Source organism: Carettochelys insculpta, chromosome 4 (genome assembly GCF_033958435.1).
Source record: "Carettochelys insculpta isolate YL-2023 chromosome 4, ASM3395843v1, whole genome shotgun sequence".
Taxonomy (NCBI): domain Eukaryota; kingdom Metazoa; phylum Chordata; order Testudines; family Carettochelyidae; genus Carettochelys; species Carettochelys insculpta.
Window position 1 is genome coordinate 117,261,794 of NC_134140.1, and position 19,786 is coordinate 117,281,579.

A 19,786-nucleotide genomic window follows, 5' to 3' on the forward strand; every position below is an offset into this window, starting at 1 on the left:
AATTCCACTGAACCACACAGTGTTTGCTAATAATTGACAGTGTTATTCAATTCCCAAACAGCCTTATGTGCTGTATCTGTGTGTTTATTCAAGTGTAGAAGACATACCTTACATATCATTCCTTAATATAAATTTGCCTCTTACTCTGAGCTTCACGTTTTAAGTCATTACATAAAAAGGAGAGTTTTAAATGTGAATATTATTCAGTACTATAGTGTGTTATTTCTGAAGTTCTACTCTCAGTTCATCTACAAGGTATGATATCCACAAGCAAAACTGAAAATCAAGTTCAGTAATACCAAACAACATAACAAATTTGCAGCTGTTTTTCTGTCCGCATAAAAGGGAGAACAAGTGTTCGAACAAGGCTAGGAATTGAATTCAATGCTTTCATTTATGACTGCAATCAAAAGCCATGCCACTTTTGAGACCTCTGCTAGGCAGCAATTTCTCCTCCTCTCTCTTTTCCCCTTTTAAATACTGCATAAGGAACCATTTGCCCTGTAAGGTTCCCATAGTTAGAACCAAACCCCTCTCAGAGGAATTTTGGCACCCTATTAATTAGTTGGTTATGAGTAGGAGCTGCATTCTTTCAGTGACTCCTATTTTGCCATCAGTGAAGTGTGATTCTATAATAAATTTCCATCAAGCAAACTATTTCTGGTAATTCCCCCTAATTAACGCCAGACTGCTAATAATAAATTAGGCCCTACGTGTTCCTGATATAACCAAGATCTTGTCTGAGTACAAGAAATTAGCCAATGTCCCAAGAAAGTAAAACACAAACCTATATTAAGCCTTTGCTGGTAAAAGGATTTATGTGAAATTTTGTGAGAAACCTTTGAAGATCTTAAACAGGGCATTGGTTGGCAATAGTTTTGAGTGACAGAGAGACTTGTTCTGGGTTGAGCAATGAAAGAGGATTTATTGTGAAAACAAGCTGTTGAGATTTTAGCCTATAAATCTTACACTAGATTACAGTTACTTAATGAATGAATGACAGATCTCTTATTTTTGTCAGTGCATTTCAATGTTAAATGATGCTGTGATTGATAGAAACCAAACCTCTCTCATTAAAATGTCAAATGTAGACTTGATGCCTTTAAGAGTTTGGCTTCTGGAGTTTAATATAGTTTGCAAATAGACTTGCATTTGTCTGATTCACAGTCTAAACACTGCAGCAGAGACAAAATTCCTGTAAAGTCACCTCTGAGTTTTATATAGCCATGTGCAGTATTTTTTCTGCTTGTACAAATAAAGGAAGAAAACAACAGTGCATTTGCCTATTTAAGAGCTATCCAGCTCATGAGACTCTTATGAGGTTGCTTTATCATGAAGTAATTGACCATGTTACAGTAGATGGTTAAGTATCCCTAGGTGAAAGCAGAGAATGCTTTGTACCAAGGCTAAATACAGTATCAGATAATGCTCGTCACAGGAGATTGTATTGCTATGAAAAGCTTCGACCTAGGGAAAAATGCCAAACATGCCGACTTGCAAATATGCTGCCAAATATTGTCGTCAGCCCAATATGTTTGAAATAAAGAAAGCTTAATTAATAGGACGATGGGTTGTAATATTGTTCTGGGCTACAGTTCTGCTTTACTTGTGTGACCTTAAACTCTGACCACCAAAAAAACCATAAAAATAAGTATAACTCCAAATTTGTTTATTAATGTGTGTACATGATGATATCGTTTACTCGCTGTTTTTCATACATTTTTATCCAGAATCAAAACTGAAAACATGAATGAAGTTTTGTCTTCTGAAATTTGCACACAAAAATAAGCATAGAAGCCAAAGCAATAAAGGAAGGGAGCAAGCAAATCATGAGGCTTCCTTTGCCCCAACCCCCTGCAAAAACAAGGCAAAACAACCGAAGTTTGAGCAACTGTAACTCATGAATCAAAGTATTTTCCTTTTACTGCTGTTTGCAAAGCCACTCACATCAATAGGAAATGCTGCTATTCCAGCAAGCACAGCAAGTAATGACTACTGAATGATTCAACATATAGTGCATCCACCACCCAAGTATTTGCCTTTAAAACTGTGATAAAGTTCTATTAAGCATTCATTATAGATACAGATGAAGATGTATACTTGACACAACTAAATTTGTAAAAGTCTGCCATTATAGTTCAGTTTATACACCCCTAAACTCACTTCCACCTCAAACCATTTAAATTCAGTCCTGCCCTCCAACAAACATATTTTGAGAAATCACTTACAGAGCATGCATGAAAAGAGCACAGGTAATGATTTTTCCAAATTATAACATAGTTTTCTGCTCTTGTTATAGAAGGCAGGAATGAACCTAAACCATTCTAAAATTTGTTCGAAAGCTGAACACTGGGGGTGGGGAGTAGGCACAAAAAAAAAACCAAACCACCTTTTGGAAGCTGTCAAGTTGCCAATTGAACTACATCAAGCCTCTAGTAAAACAAAAAACAAACAAACAAACAAACAAAAAACTCCTAAAGATTCTGGAAATGAAAAAGCAAAGCTTCCTTAAAATTAAAATAAAAAAGATACCAGTATGGAATATTCCTAACTAAAATAATAAATATTCAGTGAGAGATACAACATTCTTATAAAGTGCCCTACTAGAATCTCACCTATTAAAAACATTATTTGTTATATAATTCCTTTTTGTGTGTGCTTGTTTACATAACTTGCTTTCATCCTTTAGTACTACTTAACAGTGACTTTAGGTTTGAAGTGTGTGCATGCGCATGCATTAATAATACAAACAGAGCAGAAGTTAGAGGATAAAACTGCCACATAAAGCAGCAGTCTTAGCCCCTTCCAGCCTGCAGGTCTAGAATTTCTTAGCAGCTGGGAAATCCCAAATCCTGGTCAACAAGGTGGGGGAGGGTTAAGAAAATAATCACTAAAGTAAATGTTTAATGTGAGTTAATTGCAGCATAATTCTAAGCAGGCAAAAATGTATAAAATATTATGGATCTAAGTGAGATGTTTTTCAACTCTCCCCCTCTAAAATACAGACTTTTTCACATGCAGAAACTACAGTACATTTTAAACATATCCATATCCATCCACTTCCTAAGCATGTAATGTGTATCTCTACCGGAAGTTTTTATTTCAGCCTCAGTTTAGTTTCAAAAGCAATCTCAATCCTCCTACTAAAATTATTTTCTGAGCCTTAAAATTTGCCTAACCTGCTTCCCACTCTGGTATTTTAGTCCAACCCACAAATAACTGGAGGAGTGGTTCCCAACTTTTTCAGTAAGACGGTGCACTTCCACGAGACAAACAGTTTCAGGGCACACCCACTGTTTTCAGCTGAATCAATTGCTGGTAAGTGTCACATTTGTTTACATTTAATGTTATGGTCTTACTGAAGAGGTCTGCAACATAGTAGCACATGCAAGCTAAACCGGATGTTGCATAATAATGTAACCAGGCTGGGGAGTGGAGGCATCTCCAAGGAACAGGCTCCCCTTCCCACCAGCCTGTTGGAACCAGGACAAGGTATTTAAACTGTGCTCCAGCTCCAGTGGGCTCCCACCCAATCTCACATGCCCAGGGCGGTGGGGGGAGGCTCCCTGCTAGCCCATTTGGGCATGGAAAGCAAAGAGCCACAGGCAGGGGAAACTGATGAAATTTCATGGCACATTTGGACACTTCTCATGCCACATCAGTGTGTCGCAGCACACCAGTTGAAAACCACTGATCTAGAAAACCGTAAATATTTTAAACTTCTTTACAATATTGTCTCCACACAACTGAAAGACAAAGGGTAGTTCTACTGAATACACTTCACCACAATTAGAAGTGAACTCTAACAACCCCAAGTCCTCTCACAATGAACTAATCCGAACACACTTTTCTTACCTTTATATTTCAATAAAATAGTTGCTCTTTTATACACATTCGATACAAATGTTTCTTTACTGAAGCATGGCAAACAAACGGATGTGCCAGTTTCTTTTATTTGACTTTCTTCACATTGCCATGGATAAACTTCCTTAATGTCAGTTCTCAACAGGAAATGATTAATTAAGATGTCTAATGGCATAACTACCAAAGCCTGCTGTAACGACCCCTTCTAATTAGCAGGTGACTGAACTCCAGCAGAAGTCTAATCTGAACCCCATTCCTCTGTGGGGTAACTCTCACTCATGGAGTGAAATCCACCCGGTGCAGAGGGTCAAATCCTCTCGTCTACCTATGCAAGTTCTACTTTCAAAATTTAAGTGGGATTTAGCTGGGACGTATACCATGTGCTTGCTCTCTGCACTGGGGTTAATTTCACATCAAATCACAGAAGATGCTGACAAATTCTGGCAGTTTGGAATATAAACCTAGCTGTTGTAGCAGTTGTCTGTTTTCTTTCAACATTGAAAAGAGGCTGAACTGCTTAACTCAACTATCTAATGGGGGGAGGGAGAGAGAGAAAGAGAGGGAGTTCAACTAGTAAGATTATAGCAGATGAGTAGGCCAATAAGTTTTCAGTATAAATAAATCAGTGGTTCTCAATCAGGGATATCCCTGAAGGTATGCAGAGCTCCTCTAGAGGGTACATTAACTCAGTGCTTCTCAACCATTTTTATTGAATAAAAAAATTTGACTTATTTTATGTTCATCTAATTTTTTTATTTCTCCTTTTTGCACAGTTACAAGTACAATGGCAATTTTATTGCCTATAGGCAATTTCTTCCAACCAACCAGTTATGATTAATTGTTTAAACAAATGTGTTGCAATGGTAGAAACAAAGATATGTATGAAAATTGTAGGTACTGGGAATACTTTTTTTGTTTTTTGTGAAAAAAAGGGTACTTTATACAAACAGGTTGAGAAACACTATAATAAACAACAAATGAACAATTGCATACATTTGTGAGCTACAGGATAAAAATTATATTGGGGAAAACATCCTTAACTGCACTTCAGAATGTTCCCATGTTATCCTTGGAAGTCTCACATTCTAGACACAAGAACATCTTTGACAACAATTTCTTCTCCCTCTCCTTCTAGGCACTTTGGAAAATCTTAAGTTTAAGGTCTGATGAACTATTTCTCATCAATGCAATTTCACACCCTGACTTTTGTTGGCTTGCATTTTGATGGTATGCACTACATTGTGAAGAGCAGCACCCCCTATTTTCCTCTAATGGCTCACATGACATCTTTTAGCTTCCTGTTTTCCAACAGCTGAGATTCCATCCCATCCCATATACATTGTTAATTATAATCTAACTGTCCCCAGTTCTCATCTATGATTGCATCCCATTTTTAAAAAATGGAATTCATTCTTATAAAGTGATGCATATATCTGATGCCAACTACACTCTTTTTTTCTCTCCAGAATACCAGCAAAAGCAAGGTTCATTTGATCAGGCTTTTAAATCTATGACTCATTTCTAATATTTAAACAAAAACTATGGCCATAAAAATCACGAGATCAATATGGTTATATGCGGCAAAATGTGTATTTGTACACCCAATAATTTAATCTTGGTATACAGATCATGCTTCTACCTGTACTGATTTGAAAACGTTCAACGATAAATGTTCACTGATAAATAATGCAAAAAAAGCCAGAATTTCCCATTTTTTCCATTGCCTAAAATCTTACATAAATATTTTATTAGCCCACTGAAAATGGACAGCTGATGAAATTCAACCTTCTCCATTCCTTATGTTTGTTAAAAACATGTGGCCATATGATTCAGAAGTTCATTGAATGAGCATGTTTCTTGCACAGTGGCTTATCCTTTTTGGAGAAGAATGTCTGACCCTCCAAACTGTCACAGCATACCTGAAATAGGATTGGAAAAAAAATCATGCAGTGAATTATTATGAATGTGAAATAATAAACACATTACTGATGGACAAGATAATGGGATAAGGATCATTATTCATTGCTTAGGAACATGCTTTTAGCTGGGATATTAAAAAATTGCCAGCATTAGTCTAAAGCAGTTCCCATTTAAGTGGAGGGAACTTTCTGAATGACTCCACTCAGAGTAGAATTGGGACAATGATTACTGTTTCTTTTCCTGTTCCTACAATACAAGCAAAGATTATAGAGATGTGCTTTTACTTCAGCTACAACATATTTGTCATATCGTCTCAATATATTCATCTCTGGAATACCGTGAAGGGACATCAAAATTTATTTGTGACACTATTCAAGTAAAAATCCTAAACGTTAATTTAACTGAAGCAGAAATTTCAATATTTAAATGATCAACACAGTACAAAGCAGAACATTAAACAAAATATGACAACTGCACTCAATTTTTAGACAATAAGTGATGATCTATCCTGGGGATACTGCTAGATGAGAATGTAGAAGAACTGAGTTGTAAACTTCTATGTCTGCGTTAAAAACCCCTCCTTTATATAGGAAACTGTGAATGCAAACAATATTCTTGATATTTTAGAAACATGACATCTTCTTTTGTGAACTTTTAGTGCTATAGCCAAGGAAGGTCAACATTAAGGGTTAAATGGTAGCATGAGTGGCCATGATCCAGGCCAAATCATCTCTAGGAGTGCCAAAATTCCACAATAGCAAACAAGTGTGAAAGTGCTTTTTGTTTGGGTTAGGAGGATTAAGTGACATTTTAGCTTTTACACCCACATTGCTCAGGTTAGCACAAGCACTGCTGCTAATTAAAAAGGCAGAATAACTTTACTTACCGAGCACACAAAGCAGGTGTCATGCCAGGTGTGGCCCAGGGCTTCAAGAAACCTGTCTCCAGCTTCAATGGGGAATTCACAGCCATAACACATGGTACCAAAGAGGGTGTAGTAATCTGTACCATAGAGAGTATGACACATGAATGGAAATGCAAAGATTTCCCTTCAAAATAATTTTGTCTCTCAGGGGAGGGCACTGTGCTTGTTGTTATCTGCCAAGTTCCAGGAATCAGCATTCAGGAGGTGGAGATACTGAACAGTGGCCTGAGAGACAGGAGATAACCCTCTCCTATCACGAGCTCATGCTCACTTCTTTCCCTTTCTATTTTCCAAGCTCTTCTTCTTCATCTCTGTTTTCTTCCTTCTGTGTTTTCACTTCAAGACCAATAGTGTGTGTTAAGAGTGGTGTTTCTTCCATGCACAGGGCCAGAATAATGAAAAAGTGGTGGCACACCAGGGTTATTCCCTGATGGGCCACTGCCACAATATTTACCTGGACTTCTGCAGATATCAGCCAGTCACTGCTCTTGTTGGCCACAGATTACTGTTTACAGCCCATGGGAGCAGTGTACACTGGGACATTGCTATCCACCATTCCCATTGGCTAAAAACTGTAATCCACGGCCAACAAGAGCTGCGATTACTCAATACCTGTGGAGGGAAAGGTAAATATAGAGGTGGGGGCCTACCAGTGGCTAGCTTTGGTAGACTAAATCCAGCCTGTGGGCCAGTACTTGCCCTGGTTTATGCCCTACTTAAGTCCAACCCAATTCCTATTTTGAGACTTTGAGTGGACTATAAGCCTCACATTGGCCCTCAGCACCAGGTGTATTTCCTTGTTAAATGAGTAGCTTTAACTTACATTTCAATACAACCACCACTCACACTTAATGTACACACATTTCCTCTCTAGCTTTCTTCCCTAAACAAAGACCAATACTCTTGACCAAACTAGTTTCGGTTTAAGTTTCTCCACCCATTGTGGTTTGCTCATATTGAGCAGGTGTTTTTTTAAAAAACAATTGAGATTTTTCCCAGACTCTTCTCTCTGTAAGTTTGGATCCCGTTGTATTTTTGTTGTGTGCATTAAACAGAGGAAAAAAAAAAAAAAAACCACCTCAAAACAAAACAAAGAAGGTCGGTATTGCCTCTGAAAGTCCCCTCTCAAAGAGAGAAACGCACCCAGTATGTGGATGCCCTTCTCAAGCGCTATGCATCTTTACATCCCATATGGTGTTGCTCAGCTGCATGGGGCCAAATTTCACCCAGAATTAGTTTACCTTTTCCTTTCATGTCAGACCTGTTCTTACTTCCCACTCCAAAACAGCCCAGCATAAGGAAAAAGGTAAATTTTCATGCCCAAAACAAGAACAGGGAGGTAGCTTTAATGGTTTTGGACCACTGAACCATGGTGTGCTGTGTCCTAGAACACTTAATTTCCTTTTGATGAATCACAAACAAAGTGACAGGTGTAATGGAACTTCAGATTGCATCCTTTCAGTAAGGCTGTGGCACGGCAGGGGAACAGATGTCTCAGGCCTGCACTTAGGGAGTATGGGAAGGAGTGGCAAGAAGTACATTTTGTTTCTCTCCTAGGCAACATGGACTTGTTGAGTCTTTCTAATGCTTGTTGGAGAACTCAGCACCAACAGGTGCCTCTTCCCATGTGAGCAGCGCTATACTGTGGATCCTCTAGAACTCTGGGTGAAAACATGATACTTAAAAGCAGGATGTGAACAGAAACATATTGGAGAAGTAAAGCCCTTTTCTCTCTGACAATGGCAACGGAGTATCATTTGAATTAGTTCCAGACCTTGATGCTGGGAAGAAGTAGTAATGTCCTTGTGTTTGGGGAGGTGGGGGTAGTGGGGAAGTTGGTAAAAAACATGAACTATTAGACTCTCCATCTCCATGGACCTGTACATCCTGGCTGCAAACCTGATGTCACAATCATATTGCTTCAATACATCTGTCATGCTTAAAATAGTCAAAGCCCTGTTTAACTTGGCTCTTGCTCGTAGTATCAAGATGTTGCAGGCTTTTCTTTTTCAGGAGCAAAAGCAAAATGGAAAAGGAAATTTTATGCCCAGAAGTGGTGGTAAAACAGATTCTTCTACGGAGGGTTCCTCACACTGAAGTATCTCCAAGTTCTCTATATTCTGCAAGTTCATAATGTACTGCAAGTGGCAGGGAGCTGGGAACCAGGTGCAGCAGCGCCATTAATTTCCCAGATTCCCACCACTTGCAGGAGCTGGGAAACTGACCAAGGCTGCTGTGGTGGTCAGTTTCCTGGCTCCCGCAAGTGGCAGGGAGCCAGGAGCCACGTAAAGCAGTGCCCTGAGTTTCCCAGCTCTGCATCACTTGAATGAGCTCGGAAACTGACCAGGGCTGCTGTGGTGGTCAGTTTCCTGGCTCCCATGATTGGCAGGAAGCTGGGAGCCAGGTGCAGCAGCACCAGTCAGCCTCTGGAGACTAATGAATTAGATTCAAAGACATGGTGCTTCCACACTAGCCTTCATTCAAACTATTCAATTCAAACTTGACACTTCAACCACCTGGTTCCAACAATATTATGGTATAGATATTAGTGCTCCCTATATTGAGCTAATGGGAAGACGGTCACTTGGTACAATTGTGCTAACTGCTTTAATTCAAATTTGTCTCATAGTGTAGACATAGGCTAGGAGACTAGTGTGTAGTTTTCTACTTCCCAATACTGCCTTCTCTTCCAGATCATCAAATCAATCCTGACAGCAGGATTTTTGATGATCTTCTGCCACACTGACCTGTATCACCCCTTCATTATTTGCCACTGTTTCTGCATCATTCTGAACAGCTCTGCCACCAACAAGAGGTGCAGTGCTGACTCCAATGAAATCAATGAGAGTATTGTCATTAGTTGAGTGGAGACAAAATTTCACCCCAGGTCTCTTCATTCTCTCCTGCCCAAGCTACTCACCAAAACGCTCCTGTTAGTGAAATCACACTGTACATTACAGTGGGAGAAACCATGAAAATGTCCCAATAATTAAATTTCTTAGGTGGGTTTAAATACCGCACAAGAAAAATAAAACACACCACACTGATGATTTCTTTCATTTCACATATTGAGAAGTTTAATAATAAATACCAGCCATTACTTTCCTAAAGGGGGAGTCTCCATGGAAAGTTTTACACAAACTAGGAAAGCAAACAAAATAAATGAAATTATTCACCCTTCAAGGAAATGGTTTGGCTGAAATGTGAAAAAGGAAGTTCAAAGGAGATTAATATTGGTCTTTAGATTTTTAAGAGCTGCACTCCAATCACTGTGTTTTTACTTCTACCAGGCTTTTGATCTTAAGCTTGTGTTATACAGATGTTACTCCTGATCCTGCAAAACACTTCCTCCTGTGCACATCACTTATTACCAGTAGTAGTATTATGGCCTTCTGTAGGAATACTGCAAGGGTATGTCTAGACTATGCAGTCAGAGTCTCTCTTCCAGAGTCTGATTTTGCCTACCAGGTAGAGACATGCAAAACTTAACTATCTGAGATTGGTAGTCAACCCTATGCTCCTCAATACTGCAAGGAGTAAGGGAGGTTGAAGGGAGAAAATCTCTTGTCGACCTCCCTCTTTGAATATGGCCAGATAAGTCGATTGCAGATAAGTTAATTCTAGATACGCAATTGCCATAGCTAAAACTGCATATTTACAATTGACTTACCTGACTGGTGTGGACCTGCCCATAGAAAGACACTTCTTCACATAGTATGCTCATTTAACCCCTATTTTAAGTGAATTAAATATACTGATCCTCACTAAATAAACATTAAAATCTCTTTAGAACGTCTAGATTCTATACCAACATCTGGGAACTTATCAAAACAGCAGCTCAATGAAAGTACAACAAAGAACCCATTCCCATTGAACTCAGTGGCACAGTTCCGACTGACTTCATTGTGACAAAAATCCAGCCCCAAAATCAAAGGTGCTATTTTGCTGTGTAAACTGAAATAAATAAATTGTTATAATGACTTTTTTTGGAGAGTTTCTTCTGTCAAAGTGCAATGGGTTTTTGTTTTGTTTTCCTGAAAACATTGGTTATTTAGTTTCTGCTCACCTGTTTCACAATAGGGATCCCCATCTTCCAAGTGGAAGACATTATTGCGAATGGGATTATTGCAGGCCACACACACAAAACAGGAAACATGCCAAGTTTGTTTCAAAGCATTGATTACTTCCTGGTGGGATAAGAAAAAGGGATATTAATAAATGATTTTGATATGAGTGAATGAGGTGCTCATGTGCTGTTCTGTTTAAAAAAACACACTTCATTTACATGCTTTTTCTGAAATCTTACTTGAGGATATTAAGTAAATTTACATAAATGTAAGTTTTTGCTAACATTCAGCCTTATAAACTGCTGCATTTTATTATAAATATGAGAGATTCTCTTTATCTGGGATGAAGAGCTGTTTAAATCATCATCTCAATGCTTTCAACATTTTATTTCAAGTCTCTGGCAGTTGTCAAAAATTAAAAGACAATTGCCAAAGGACTTGCCCTCCCCCACCAAAAAATTAAAAAAAACAAAAGTCGGTATCAGCCTGGTTACTCCAGCTTTCCAGGCATACTTGTGTCTACAAGTATGTGCGTCTACATTTGCATTCCTCTTTAGAAAGATGCATTCAAATGAGGTGCAGATTTCCATATCTGGTACCTCATATGCATAGTCTCATTTCAAAAGAAAAAAAAACAGTGCAGACACAGCTCTTTGGAAAATAAACCCCATCTTTGAAAGAACTCCATCATTCGAAGATAGAGTTTACTTTTGGAAGAGCCGTATCCATATGCTTTTTTTCTTTCGAAAGAAGCTCCTTAAAAAGGAGAATATGAAAATGAGGCATCAGATATGTAAATCTGTGACCCATTTCCATTTTTGATTCTCATTTGCAAGCTTCTTTTGAAAGAGGAATGCAAGTGTAGACACAGCCCTGAAGACCTGAGGTTCAAAAGCTTAGCAGTACTGCAGCCCCCTGCTAGATTTTGAGAACAATTCTGTCACCCTTATTCACACTGGTTGGGTCTACATTAGTCCCCTTCTTCGAAGGAGGCATGGTGATCAGCCTGAGCAGAGAATAGTAATGCATTGCAGCACCTCAACAGGCTAATTCTCACTGTGTGAACTTCGAAGTTGCAAACTTTGAAGCACTGGCAAGCCACGTAGCTGTGGGCACTTCAAAGTGCCCACACGCCCAAAAAGCTTGAAAGTAAATGCACTTCAAAGTTGCACAGTACTTTGAAGTGCCCATGGCTATGTGGTTTGCTGGTGCTTCAAAGTTAGCAAGTTTGAAATTCATGCAGCAGGAATTAGGCTAAAGAGCTGCTCCATATGCAGTGCAGCACCTCATTGCTATTCACCACTCAGGCTTGTTTACATGCCCCTTCGAAGGAAGGGGCTAGCGTAGACAAGCCCATTGAGTAGTACCTTACCAGGTGAATAGTCCCACTGTTTTCAGACAAATATAAATTAATATTCGTGAAGAGAGCAAAAGATAATCAGAGGACATTGTAAATGAAATTATGACAACTTTGTTCAGTTTTCAAACATAAGGTAATACATCTCATGGCTTTAATAATCCAAGTTTCAGGTTGCCCTTGTATGTTTCCCGCTACACTGGGGAATGGACCAAACTTTCTGAATTATAGGGTTGGAACTGGAAACATTAGGCAGTGAGAAGAGCAAGGGCTTTTCTACCTACCACTCTATTGGGAACATCTCAACACAATATCTTACACTTAGTGACAGACAAATGACATATTGGCCGTGTCTACACTAGCCCCAAACTTCGAAATGGCCATGTAAATGGCCATTTCGAAGTTTACTAATGAAGCGCTAAAATGCATATTCAGCGCTTCATTAGCATGTGGGCGGCCACGGCACTTTGAAATTGATGCGGCTCATCCCGACGGGGCTCCTTTTGGAAAGGACCCCACCTACTTCGAAGTCCCCTTACTCCCATCTGCTCATGGGAATAAGGGGACTTCGAAGCAGGCAGGGTCCTTTTGAAAAGGAGCCTGTCTGGACGAGCCGCACGGCGGCGAGCTGCGTCAATTTCGAAGCGCCGTGGCCGCCCGCATGCTAATGAAGCGCTGAATATGCATTTCAGTGCTTCATTAGTAAACTTCAAAATGGCCATTTGAATGGCCATTTCGAAGTTTGGGGCTAGTGTAGATGTAGCCATTCTGTAGTACTCAGCTAGGCATAACCATTTTTACAAATTTTACAATTATTTCTTTAGTTCTGTGGAAAAACCACCAATAAAATATCCTTTTACTTCAGACAACTGAAGAACACCAGCAGTTACCAATAGGCAACCTGGAGAGAGACAAGAAACTCTGAAGAGACACAGCCAGAAGAAATGCCTAGGGCCCAGGTTTCTGGCCACGGGGAGGCTGCAACATCTGTCCTCAGACAATGCTAGAGATTAAACTGGTAATATTCATTGCTGACATGGAACCAAAATACAGAACTGCATCCTATATTCTTATGTGTATGACAAGAACTGTAGTGGTGTTACAGAGTGAATCTGCAGCAGGCAAAATTAGCTAAGAAAAGAGGATTTCAGAGTTCTAGAAGGGACATGGGAAATGCCCTGCAAGTTAAATTAAAAAGAAGTTTAATTTGCAAAAAAAGGAATTATTCACATTACAAGAAAGAGAAAAAGGTTGTGGTTAACATTCATCTTTAAAAGAAATTCTAATTTAGACTGTGAACACACAGTTTGATTACTTACTCCAAGTATCTTCCTCTGGCACCGAGAGCATTCAGGGGCAAAGAACTTCTCATAGCACATCTCACAGTAGAGAGACCCCTTCTCTTCTACAAACCCAATGTAAGCCATAGAGGCTCTGCAGTGAGCACAGTTAAACTCCTCTGGATGCCAAGATTTCCCCAAAGCCACCAAGAAAGGTCCCCTGGTTCAAGGAGAAGGGACTAGATTACTAAGGCAGTGCAACTTGGGGAGCAACACTGACAACTGTAAATGATCATCCAAATTACCCATGTGACACAGTACAAAATACATCTTTGCTGGTTGACATCTCTCACCTACACCAATCTCCAACAAACCACAGAGCAAGTCTGTACTCATTTCATTGTAATGCCTGGAATAATCTTTGGTCACAATAAATACTAATAACTTTTATTTTGAACTCTGTTATAAAAAGCCACAACACTGAAGTGCTTGCTAGAAAAAAAGGATACTATAATGTCTCTTTATGAGCCAAACTATTTCTATCAGTGCACATCTGTATCAAGGTTATCAATCTTGAAACCGATTTGACTCCACAAAGACAACCAGATAAGATCAGCATTTCAAAAGACAAATATACAATACATTTCCTTATCCTGTAAAGACTGTCGTCATGATTAACCACCCCAGGTAAGAGAGAGCATCGTTCTGCAGCAACCAATTATGTCAAGAACATTTTGCAAAATGTGAAAAACACCTCTGTAAAATATTCATCTGGGTAAAGCAATTAGGCTTTTGTATGAAATAACCCAGTCTACAAGCAAACTAAATTTTGCCCAATTATACTTAATCTCTCCCACAGTTACGTTTTTGTTAATTTTGAAACATATTTAAAGTTAATTTCAATAACAAACACTAACATTGATATACACATTTGTTTTAGCAAAAATAGGCTTTTGATCTGAGACTAAGTTCAATCCATATTCAAACATAGAGAAAATTTATGCCTGGAACAAACTTTGTGTTTCCATCTCATCTATCTCTTAGCATACCTGTAGTTTCTGCAATCAACCAAACAGTCCTCTCCACCACGTAAACTAGAACCATGATTCCAAATATTAGAAGGCATTAAGGAATTGTGTGTGTGTGTGTGTGTAAAACAAAAATGTAATTAGGGAAGGTAGGGAGAATGATGGGGAAGAATTCTTGCAACCATCTTGCTAGGGTGGGTTTCTGCAGGATTGGAAGACAAATGGACAGCAGAAAGGTGGAAATTCATCAAAAGAATTTGTGGATAATTCTTTTAATTTCCCTTGTTTATTTGTTTCCTAGATAGAACAGGAACAGGAGAGCAAAGGAAATGGGAGTAAAATATATTTGATATGGCTTATGGATCCTCTTGAAAAGGAACAGAATTCATTTCATTTACAAAGCTATTGCCTGACTATTAGACCACTAGACAAAGTAGTGGAAACAATGTTTTTAGAAAATTGTTTCTGAACCTGGAAGACAGAATTAGTGTAGTCAAACTCCAGACTCCCTTGTGGATGCCTGAATAGCACAAACACTGACCTAACCTGATACCCTTCAGCCTTCCTACAAGCACCTTTTTACATCAATGCCCTTTCAGTTATGTACAGATCAAACAATACAAGTTCTTGTGTACAACAAAATGCTCTCTTCTCACAGTGTCAGCACAGGCTAATTTAACGCATTCATTAACACAGGACTGACACTGAAGAGGTTCTTCTAGCTCCAGCAGGATCAAATTTCTGTTTGCCTGTACTAAAATGATAGGCTTGAAAAGTTGCAAACTGGAAGGAAAGTATTGTAATAAAAGCAGGAGAGGAACCTCAACATCTGTTATATTTAGCTCTCCACAGTTTACAGTTTTGACATTTTTAGGTTAACCATTCCAGTGTGCTGGAATCCAGGTGGACAGGAAACGGTAAAAAAATTTCTATCTAGGCAGTTTTCCCTCCCAAAAGTCCCAAGACAAATATGGTAGCACACTGCACTGTGGCTCTTAGGATTCAAGTTTTTCCATCCATACTCTTATACTCACTATACACGTATATTCAGAAACATTTGTAATGTTCTTTTAGCTGGGTCACTATTTAAACAAGTTAAAAGTTTAATCACTCTCACAACTTTCAAAAAAAGATCCTGAAGGACAGAAAAAAGATCATTGCAGAGCGGACAAAGATGTGATAGTCAGAATTTTGGAAATGTGCCTCACCTTTGCGTGTTTTTGATGAAACACTTTAATCCAACTGAGAGCTTGCAAAAATGAAAGGTATTAATTTATTACTGGACCTAAAAGTGACTTACCATGGGAAGAGGTCAAATTTTCTCAGTAATATTACAAAATCATCAAACACGCCATCACGAAATCAAGGGCAATGCTACAAACCACAGTTTGCTTTGAGTGAGTCCCATATAGGTCTAAGAGCTTCAGGCCCAATTTTCAAACATGACTGTTTAGGCTATAGTTGGAGGTAGAAACACATGCTCAGCCAAATAATTACTCTTCTGGCACCTGACAAAAAACCCACTGCATGTGCAAATTATGCAGCCAGTCTAATATTGCTCATATTTAATGTGTATATATATAAGCAATATAAAAGAAACAGTAAATACTTCCCAGAAAATGAGCACAATTTAATACTTTGGACACAGTGACTAGACACAATGATGCCAGTCTATTCATGGGGTGCACCAGCTGTGTTCATTTGAGTATCTGGATGTTACCGTACTGTCAAGCCAACAGAGGAATTTAGTGGTGGGGAGACTGGAATGATTTTTACATCCGCTCAGCAGGTCAACTGCTTGATAGTTAACAGAATGGCAGTTAAAAAAATAAATGTTTCTTCTTTTCCAGTCACTGGCAAACCCACAAGTATGATATGTATCTTCATATACATAAGAAACCAGGCAAAACAGTACTCTTCATTTTGCCTCTTGACCCTTCAAAATCATTGAACTCTGTGAAAAGAGATCTTTGGAATAAATCTTTTGTCACCCTTACAGACATGAAAATATAGTGTAAGTGGAGACCACAGGAATACAAATTTGAATTTCCGGGTGACAGCCAGTTCAGTATCTTGGTGTCAAGAAACTTCCTGAGTTACACAAGTTGATGGAAGCCATCAATTAAAACTCTGCCAGGGCTTCATGACAAATATTATATATAGGTATTTTAAACAGAAAATATAGATTGTGTTTGGTTTGGATACTTTTATGCAAAGAAAGAAAAGTTTATGTAATGAGCCCTTGGAAAATGTTGAAGTCTGAAAGATAAATCAATAATTAAGAGAATAAATTAAAAAGTTGTAAGATGTCTCAATTTTTTTTGAGTGGACAAACCATGGTTACTCTATGCCTTAGTGTAAAGTAACCAAGTCTACAGTGTATTTTGGCTGCAAAACAGGTGTACAATGGAATGTCACTTGATCCTGCTCCTACCTTTTCATAGGTAATGCTGCCACTAAGGGCATGAACTGTAATTATGCTAAAACCTGAACTCCAAAAGCTATCACAATCTTCCAAAACCAGTGAAGCGTGAGAATGCTAGATGAACTCAGCATACTGATTACTGTACTGTCAGCTGAGCTTGACATGAAATTTTCCTTGTTCTTAAGAACTCTGCATTTAAAGATATGAAAGGTTGGTTTTCTAATCTGAATTGATATACAGCTCACTGGTGAAAGGCAGATAAATAGTGCTCAGACTGATATATCATGCGGTACAACTACTCTGTTGTTCCTACGTGCCTTGAAAGCACGAATGGCCCACTTTTCTTCTAATTCAAATAAATCCCATTAGCAGTAAGATTAAAACTGAATATGGTATTCAAATTCAACTGCAACTCCCATATTTTTATCACACCAAGAAGGTTGTTTAAGCCAATGTCATAGGGACTAATTCTTCCACCAGAATACATGGGATTTATACAAGAAATAATAAGCACTAGTGAAAAATCCAGCATTCTGGGTCACAGCACAAATTAAGTTTGGCCTGGCCAAAATGTGGTCCAAAACTAAGCTGCATAGCCCTGCCAGCTCTGTTACCTATGCTATGATTGATTAAGGATGTATCAGCCACACAAAATCTTCAGTAGGTAATGGTAAAAGAACTGTTGATCAGGGTGTTTTTTCATTTTGTGAACTACATCTTATCAGCTGGTTTCAGAGCCCACACATTCTCCAGTTCAGTTATGTAGCTCATCTCCCATTCCATTTATGATCCTTCCATCATCTATGTGGTAACTACAGCAACTTGTTAAATATGAATTATTTTACTTATTTCTATTGCAGTAGTACCTAGGTGTCTTAATCATACACCAAAGCCCAGGTGAGTTGCATATTCACATTGTAGGACAGTCCCTGCTCCAATAAGACAGCAAGCTCTGTAATATTAGGAAAGTCTTTAATATCTGTTTAACTCCATTTAATGATGTTTAGCAGCTGGAAACAAGGTGAAATATCACCTTATGACTATCTGGTTCTCTGGATTACAGTGTGAGAGCCGCTGGCATAGATAAAGCAAGAATAACCTCTGCTGAACAAGCAACAATTAAAGAGATCAGCAGCTTTTCAGATAAGAGATAATAGTAGTTCTTCTTAAAAACAAAGTAACCACAGCTGTGGAAGACTGACCGGCATGCTTGCTGTCTGCATATAATCTATTATGTATTGATCCACTTAGAGATTTTGACTGGATAGGTAAGAAAAAGGGTTAAATGATGCAGGAAAAACATGATTATAAAGGCTAAATTTTTCAATACATCCTTTTTAAGTGCACCCATAAAACTTGTGAGCACGTGTTTTCAATAACAACCTTATGTTTTTATACAGCAGCATAAAATTTGAATAGGAATGAATGCCTATCCATGTTTGAAATTGGCGTATGTATACCTATATGATTCATCGTTGTGACAAGAGGATTTTCACATTACTCATTTTAATGCCTGGATTCTGAAACAAAAATGATGAAGAAACATTTTACCTCTGAACAATTGAAGTCTAATGTTAAATGATCTAATAGGAAGATATCAGAATGGAAAGAAAAGAGGTCAAACTAGTTGAATTCAATTCAGTTACACACATCAGGGCCATTTCTACACAGGCCAATTCCTTCGTAAGTGGCATGCTAATACACGGAGTGAAAGATGCTAATGAAGCATGGATGAAAATTCCCCATGCCTTATTAGCATAACGACACGTGATTTGAAGTCTGGAAGACCGTTCTTCCGGACTTCAAAACATCGTGTAGAAATGCGGCCCTGGGGGAGGTTTCTGGAAGGAAGTCCTTCTTCCGGAGGCCCCTTCTTCCCAAAAATTTTCGGGAAGTGGCCTATGTAGAAACGGCCCATATGACTGCAGATCTGTCTCAGATCTTTTGACTCAGCTCCCAAACCATGATATAGAAGTGCAGTTCAGTCAGCAGACTCTGAAAGAGAAGTTGATTTCATATTATATTTTGAAATTTAAATATATGAAGTAGAGGTAATTCTTCAAAATTTGTTTTTCAGAAAAAGAATCCAAATTCTGACCAAGGCAGCCTGTTGGCTCAACTGCACTGAAGATGATAGGGTATTTACAACTGCATTTGCTTCTTCAGCTTCAAAATATTGTTAAGAAATTATGAAGTCAAAATAGACGGAGACCTGTAATAGACTCACTGTGGTGGTAAATTATTTTCCCATGGATTTATGAGTTTAAGTAGCCCAGACAAGTAACAGATATTTTTGAATGCCACGCATTATTTTTTTTTTTTTTAAATCCAAGACCATAACCTAGCTCTTAGGAAACTTACACACACACCCAAAACTCACACAAGTCCTTTTGCCATTTATTGCCCTTTTGGGCTATGTTTAGACTTCATCTTTTTTTCAAAATAATTTATGCAATTTGTGCACCACAAATTGTGAAAATTATTTTGAAATACTCTATTCAGAACTTGGTGCAGTCCAAATGGCACCAAAGTTCAGAATAATTGGCTATTTCAAAAGTTCTGTTATGCCTCTCACAACAAGGGGTAGTGGGACCAGAATACCGCACTCGAAACAGCATTTCTATTTTGAGTGCATGGAAAAGCTGCAGAGTTGCAATTTCGGAATACCTCGAACTAGCACCTGCATTCTAAACATAGCCTTGGTGAGAAACTCTTGAGCTAATTCACAGAAATCACTAACTATATTATATTACCTATTATTACATCACTGATGTGAATGGAATTTATTTTGCTTAAGCGCAGTCACAAAATCTGTCACAGTGAAATTTCTTTCCATCCATATTACAGAACTCAACATCACTGGGTACTGATAATCAGGTGCATAATGATTATCCCTAGATTCTGAGTGGGCCGATTTTAA

The 19,786-nt window shown here is 38.5% G+C and overlaps 1 protein-coding gene across 4 annotated transcripts in view; it reads right to left on the reverse strand.

Annotated features, from left to right (window-relative positions):
• Nucleotides 1–1,652: 1,652 nt before the first annotated feature.
• Nucleotides 1,653–19,786, reverse strand: part of PDLIM5 (PDZ and LIM domain 5) — a 207,657-nt gene continuing 189,523 nt past the window's right edge. For all 4 annotated transcript variants that reach the window (XM_074993582.1, XM_074993583.1, XM_074993584.1 and 1 more), the window contains 4 exons: nucleotides 13,453–13,633; nucleotides 10,776–10,896; nucleotides 6,671–6,786; nucleotides 1,653–5,783 (listed from right to left, as the gene is read on the reverse strand). In XM_074993582.1, coding sequence (XP_074849683.1) covers nucleotides 5,694–5,783; nucleotides 6,671–6,786; nucleotides 10,776–10,896; nucleotides 13,453–13,633 — 508 coding nt within the window. In that variant the 3' untranslated portion in view covers nucleotides 1,653–5,693. The remainder of the gene's footprint in view (nucleotides 5,784–6,670; nucleotides 6,787–10,775; nucleotides 10,897–13,452; nucleotides 13,634–19,786) is intronic.